The sequence below is a fragment of the Solanum stenotomum genome, unplaced genomic scaffold, assembly GCF_019186545.1.
Source record: "Solanum stenotomum isolate F172 unplaced genomic scaffold, ASM1918654v1 scaffold20479, whole genome shotgun sequence".
Lineage (NCBI taxonomy): Eukaryota > Viridiplantae > Streptophyta > Magnoliopsida > Solanales > Solanaceae > Solanum > Solanum stenotomum.
In genome coordinates, this window is record NW_026026060.1 from 1 (window position 1) to 7,753 (window position 7,753).

General features: G+C 29.6%; 1 protein-coding gene across 1 annotated transcript; it reads left to right on the forward strand.

Moving 5' to 3' along the window:
- Positions 1-5,559: 5,559 nt before the first annotated feature.
- Positions 5,560-7,749, forward strand: LOC125850900 (uncharacterized; the record flags this gene model as incomplete). The annotated part of the gene is made up of 3 exons (XM_049530731.1): positions 5,560-5,759; positions 6,555-6,845; positions 7,669-7,749. Coding segments are annotated over exons 1-3 (471 nt in total), but the record flags the coding sequence as incomplete, so codon positions are not given.
- Between the last annotated feature and the right edge of the window lie 4 nt (positions 7,750-7,753).

Below are 7,753 nucleotides of genomic sequence, written 5' to 3' on the forward strand. Positions count from 1 at the left end.
ATTTATATAGATTTTAGGCCTCAATTAAACTTTCGTTTTAGGCCTCAAATTACGTTGAGCCGCCCCTGATAATATTGTCTTGTCGATATTTATAATAATATTTTAAAAATATTGAAATAAATTAGTAATATGGCAGATGTTTTCAAAACGATATTTTATCTTGAAAATAGGGATCAGATAGATCCAAAGGTACTCTCAAATTAAATATCTGGAGTATTTTTTTATATAAATAAAGTTTTAGTTAATTAAAAGTTAAAAGTAGGACAAAGTGAAAGAAAGGGTTATAATAGTAGTAGTATAACATATTTTTATTTATTATAATGATGATAATATAATTTAAAAAAGGGAAAAGGCATAAATTTATCTTTGAACTTGTGCCGAAAAGCCAATTACATGCTTAAACTATCATGATAACCTATTGCACACCTAATCTTTTCGGCACAAGTTCAAAAAAAAATTATGACGAAACAAGAATTTACATAGTTAATCTTAATTTAATTAGGACTGATGCATGGTAAAAAAACATTTTGTCAGATAATAACATGTTCTTCTAGAACTTTAGTTTTTCTTCTCCTTTTTAAAGAAAATATTATTTTGGCACACATTTTTGTTGGAGTTTGCGCTGAAGCAGGCACGTCGTGTTTTGGAAAAAAAAATTAAAAATTTATATCTTTTATTTGACTTTAATTTAATTAGTGTATAATTTTTTTGAAATTATGGAATTCTTTTTGGCTATGACTTTTAACATCGACGTGCCTGCTTCAGGATGTTTAGGAAACAAATTTAAAAAAATTATTTCTTTTGTTCTACTTTAATTTAATTAGTGTATATTTTTTTCGAAATTATGGAATCCTTTTTTGCTATGACTTATAAAATTGATGTGCCTGCTTCAGTGTGTTTCGAAAAAAAATTAAAAATTTATTCCTTTTGTTCTACTTTAATTTAATTAGTGTATAATTTTTTCGAAATTATGAAATCCTTTTTAACTATGACTTTTAATTTTAAATTCAAGGTTTCACGCTGAAGCAGACACGTCTTCATCGACGTGCCTGCTTCAACATGTTTCGGAATTTTTTTTATAGGAATATATTATTATTAGTGGAGTATTAGAATTTGGCATGTGCTAAAAGCTGTTCTCTCCGTGTAAATAAATATGATTTTTAAATATAAAAATAATTTCATTTAAATTTTTTACATTAATACTAATAAAAATAATTATAGCTATATAAAATATAAATATTGTGACATACGCATTTAAAATTTAAAATATCTAAAGTTTTAAATAATACAAAAGTTTTAAAATATATTTTAACAAAACTCAACTCAACTAAATGAGTTCTCACAAAAATATTCGAAAAACAGAAAGAGAGAGTGTATTGTGTGTTTTATACGAACAAAAATATATTCTATGAATAATATTTTATAAAATAAGTTATTTTTAAAAATTTCTGTTTATGAATAAATATTATTGTAGAATTTAAATCCATTGAAAAATATTTTTCTCTATAGAATATACGCTACGTGTTTCTTTTACATGAAATTGGAGTGCTGGTCGAAATATGATGGCTTGAGCCCAACTTGGACAAAATCTCAAATTCAAAAAGAAAATTAATATTAGTTGGAACTTTTTTTATCTTTATTATTATATTATCTTAAACCATAGAATATTTGACGGTTTTTAGTTTCATTTTCAGATTCTTTTAAGTTTTAATAATATATATTTGTCCACGTGTGGCATGATATAAATTAAAGCACACAAATACTCGTATTAAACAAAGGAGTACTGAAAGTACTCTAAACTTGACGCAAATTATTAATTAAATTATTTTTTAAAATTATTGATAGTCATAAAAGCATTATTTATTTGACTAACTTAATTTAAATACATTCTCTATTTGTCACATGATATAACAAGTGGTTTCAAACTCTTATAGGAGCATGCATGTAACTGGATCTTAATAAAAATCCAAGAGAAGTATTGAAAACACCTCTAAACTTGACGAGAATTTAGGGGTGATTTCACTCATTTTGCAAGATTGAGAGGGTATTTATGTTCGGTTGAGTAAGTAAAAAGATATTTTTAAGAATGTCAATAATTTAAGATGAAACTAATAATTTACGCCGAATTTAGGAATGTTTTCATACTTATCTTATTATATTGTAGATATTCTATCACGTACTACTTACTATATGGACGTAATAGGATGGTTTAAATAATGTTGACACTAAAATTAGGGGATGATAAATTGAGGAAAAGTGATATCTCTTACAGTTACCTTTTTATAATTTGAATAAAAAAAGTGGTCTTTTCAAATTTCTAATATATGTATAATTATAAAAATAAAAATCTATTAAAAAATATCATTAAATTAAAAAATAATTGTGAAGAATTAAAAATCTATATAAATGGGGTGGGTTGTGGGTTGTGCATAATGTGTACAAAATTCGAACCGAAAAAAGTGTTATTAGTTTATTGATATTGGGTTATTGGGTTAACGGTTTCTTAATGATGTTATAAAAAAAAATTATTGGGTTATCGATTAAGTATTGGTTTTCAATATTGGGTTATTGGGTAAACCGATAACCCATTAAGAGTTAAGACTATAGTAATCTACTACTTTTACATATACATACATAGTAGTAAATATTACTCTCAATATCTTAATAGTTATGTCTTTGTCATTTAGCCATCAATTCATACTTCGCTGTGACTTTGAGTTGACAACTTTACATTATACAAATCGTCAAAACCTAAAGTAAGAACCATATTCCTCTTGATTTCCCTTTGTGTTATACACATGTATAGTTATTTTCATGTTTGTTAATATTATTTCTATTTTATGAGCTTTTGTGAAGTTACATTATTGTCTTGTCGTGTCAAATTTATTAGAGAAGTCATATATTTGTTTTATAAGTATTTTCTTATTGGTTAAATCAAAAACCGAATCGTTAAGGACCAAACTCGATAAACTGAAAATCGATTAAAAATTATTTTATTGATTCATTATTGATTTAGCGAATTTAAAAATCAAAAACCGATAAACCGAACTGATAATACATAAAACCGAATCGAATCGACCAATGCACATGATATAGATAATTAAAATAGACTTAAGAATTATTGCATAACTCTATCCGATATTACTTGCGTTGAGTTAAGGATGACTTAATGATTAGAAAATTTGACTGCGCTTTTCGGTAGATATTATAATAAAAAATATTAGTTTATAAGTTAATTTTTTTGTTAAATATAATTAGGATAGAGGAAGAACTATTTTTAAAAAAATATATAAATTGTTTCTAAAAAGGTCATAGCCATGTTTTATTAATCAAAAGGAAATTATGTACAGAAAATAATGTCTATTGATACCATACAAACAATAGTTTATGCAGGTAGAACGCCAAAAGAAAAAACTCACAAAATTTACTGCTTAATTATTTTTTGTATGAGCATATATATTTTGAAACTATAGAAAATAATAATACTCAATTGTCAATCGTATTATATCAATATATTACCATTTACCATTCATACTTCTAAAGCTCGTTATTAATTTTAGCACTTCTTCATATATATAGACATTTTTTCATCAATAATCACCTCCCTTTTTATTTCAATACTCAAAATATTTTAAATTTACATAATAGTGACACAACAAAAACATTGTTATATATGCATATAAGGAGTTAAATTTTATAAAAGTATAATATTAAGGCATAAACATAAATATGTCATTTAACTTGGTCCTAGTTGACGTCTATGTCCTCTAACTTTTGATGTCCATAAGTAGACACTTAAATTTGTACAAAGTTAAATAAGTAAATACACATATCCTTGTTGTGACGAAAAGATGAAAAACGAAAATCTAAAATAAAGAACACCAAGTTTAACGTGGAAAAATCCTTCAAAACGAAGGTAACCACCACGGGATCGACAAGATCCGAATTGCTTCACTATAACAATAAGAGAGTTACAATTATTCTTCTAATGGCTACACAACAAGTGCCAAAAGAGAACAAACAATAGCTACACCAACAAAAGATAAATAGAAAGAAACACCACCCAAACCCAGCTGCTGTTCGGGACNCTCGTTATGAAAGTGACTCATATATACCCTTTCCATTTGTATAACAGTAGGGGTATATATGAGTCACTTTCATAACGATGATATTTCAGCTCTAAATGACAAAGTTAAGGGGTATATCATGTCATTTTCCTTTTATTCTTTCTTTTCATAGTAGCTCTTGTAGACAATAAAATTCGCGTCGAGAAAATAATAATCAAGAACAAAAAATTATGCATCAATTGTTTTATTAATTTTAAGTGTGAGTGTTACAATCTCTATGATTCTTTTGAAATTCGCCTTTTCGGGTATAATTCAAGGGGCTCTTGAGCTTGATCTTGAATTTATCTTGAACTTGAACTTGATCTTGAATTTTATCTTGATCTTGACTTCTAGTTGATTTCAAGGGCTTCGAGCTTGATCTTGAATCTGGTGGTCTTGATCTTGATCGTTCTTGAATTTGAACTTTATCTTGATCTTTACTTCTAGTTGAATCCAAGGGCTTCGAGCTTGATCTTGAATCCAACGATCTTGATCTTGATCTCTTGAACTTGATTTTTATCTTGATCTTGACTTCTAGTTGAATCTAATGGCTTCGAGCTTGATCTTGAATCTGACGGTCTTAAACTTGAACTTTATCTTGATTTTGACTTCTAGATGAATCCAAGGGCTTCAAGCTTGATCTTTAATCCGGCGGTCTTGATCTTGATTGTTCTTGGACTTGAACTTTATCTTGATCTTGATCTTGATCTTGACTTCTAGTTGAATTCAAGGGCTTCGAGCTTGATCTTATCCGGTGGTCTTGATATTGATCGTTCTTGAACTTGAAAGCTTGAAATCTTGAATTTTTTAACTTGTAGAGAAATTTGTGGCGGTCTTGATCTTGATCGTTCTTGAACTTGAACGCTTGAAATGTTGAATTTTTTAACTTATAGAGAAATTTGTGGCTTTTGATCCTATAGAGAAATTTGTGGCTTTTGATCCACGAGCTTTCCCTAACTTCTTGTTAGAATTCTTGAACTTGTAGAGAAATCTGTGGCTTTTAAACCACGAGTTTTCTCTAGCTTCTTGTTAGAATTCTAAATTATGAGGACCCCTATTTATCGTTTTAGAATTGAGGAGTTGTGATAGGAATGTGATTCCCTTTGGCCAATCATATTTAAATGACATAGCATATGACTTTATGGAGCGGGCTTTAATTAAATTCATATTTATTAGATTTAAATAATTAACTCAATTATATTAATCCATAATATTTATTTGGACTAATATATTCATTGAATTTAATATAATCCGAATCATTTTATAAATTTATATTTAATAAATTTTAAATGACTACCGCTCTACTTTGTACATTATTTTTTGTTATAGGTTTATCATTCAAATTAAATTGACATTATATAATAACAATGAACGATATAATACATTCAAATATTATATTCATTAAAACAATAAAATATTATAATACCATACATTCAAAGTGTTAGTCCCAAAATTTTAATTTGTTGGCATTGATCGAATCTTGGTCGACTCGAAGCAACTGCAAAATCCTTCGCCATTTTCAATTGAATGGCCTAAAAGGTGTAGTAAGTTCCCATGGATCGTTGGACAGGAATCTTGAAGGTGCCATTGTACAACACATTTTATCGAGTTGCTGCTTCACTTTGCCTTTCTCCTTCTTCCAAATCTCTCTCTGTAAGTTCTTTTTTTTTAAACCCTAAATCCTTTTCAGACTTCAATTTATCCCATTAAATTCACTTTTAAAAAAAAACAATGGAATTGATATTTTAATCGCGTAGCTATGTAGATCAATCTATCAATCACCTGTGCTTCAAGTCAAATTCGTTGGAATCGTTTATATGTAGCCTCAGTTCTGATTAGTTGGTTTCGTTTTATATGCATCCATTCAAGACCACTTACATATTTGGGCATGTTGAATTTTGATTTGTATGGAGCTTTTTAGATACTGAAAAAGGAAATTTTGATGACCAAATATCTCATTAAACTTTGAGAAAAGGCTCATCTATGTCATCCGTTAAAAGTTTTGCTCATTTATGCCAATTTCGTTTGAGAAAAAGGCTCATCCAAGTTATTATTTGTTAACTGAAATGACATGGATGAGCCAAACTTTCAACTTATGGCATTTTATGAGCCTTTTTCTCGATGACATATTTGAGCCTTTTCCCTTTTAAAAAATAATTTAATTAATGACGTGGCCAAATCATAATTGACCATGTGTAAAAAATGGTTTTACAAAATCGAAAATATTTTTAGTTTACAAATAGTGCCATGGATGAACCTTCTCTCAAACGGAAATAGCATAAATGAGTCAAATTTTTAACGGATGACATAGATGAGTCTTTTCTTAAAGTTCGACGACATATTTGAAGTGATGTGCATTTTAGCTATTTATTGTGAAAGTTGTTGTCTTTATTGTTTTCCATCGAATGGACTGCTCGTCTAATGCCTTGCATTTTGTATGAAACATAGGTGCCTGTTGCAAATGCTATTTTTTTCAATGGAGATAAGATTGAAGGGACGGGAAATCCAGTGATTGAGAGGCTATCTGACCTGCAGCAAATTGCTGAAATCTTGGTTTCGAAATTTGGGAATTCTATCAATGCTTGGGTTATTGAGGCACCTGTCTTCAATGGACCTTTTGCGGTTTATAAGGACTTTATACCTTCTGTCAATGAATATGGAGAGCCTAAATCTTATGATGCAGATGGTTTCCCTGCTTCTTCCTCCATTGTCTTGCTTTTGTGGAATTGCTTAAAAGAGGTATTATCTATTGTTCGAAGTACCTGCCTTATGCGCTGATCACCATGTAGCACTTTTTAGTTAAGTTAGTTCAACTTGATTGAAAGAGAAAATTTAAGGTGAAGTTCCTCATTAGAGTCTCGGTATAGATTGTAAGTCTTTTTGGCTCTAGGATGTACGATTTTAGCAGTTTCTTGTAGTGCCATGTATGTCCTCTTGGCTCTGTAGTTTAGGTAAATATTACACTATCCTCAAGGTAGGGGTAAGGTCTACGTACACCCCCACCCTCCCAAGATCCCACTTGTAGGACTATAATGGGTATGTTGTTGTTATATCACACTATCCTCCAGAAAAAGCTAAATAAGCCTCGGATCAAAGTTAAGGTTTTGACATGACCATTAACCTGCAGTCCATCTAGTGAATGAAGAAGTCCTTTGGGCCAGTTTTGACTAGAGGCCACCCTAAACATGTTTGTGGGACGACATAGATGAGTTGTGAAGATCTAAGAAAGTTTATTTAGTCTGTTAGTTCTTGCAAAAACATTGGAGGAAGTGATGAATTACTAATTGCTTTTTGCTATGCTCCTTATAGAGCTTGTATAAGGCTATAACTCGCTTCTCTAGCTGGCTTGTGAATATTCTTCTTCCATTTGTGGTGTTTCTTCCATTTAATCTCGCTTGCCTTTTCACATTTTTCCATGTGCAGAATATTAGGAATCATAGTGATATACTGCCTGTTCAAAGAGGGAACTTCTTACTACTTCTTGCACATTTTCATAGAACATTATATGCAATGATTTTGCATGTTTAGTTGCTTATGAATTTACTTTACTGTCTTGAAACAGGCAAAAAGAGTCATTTCAGGGAAACAAAAAGAGCCCTATCAAGCTGAAGTTTCTACGTCATCTTCAAGTACACCAAGAACTTTGC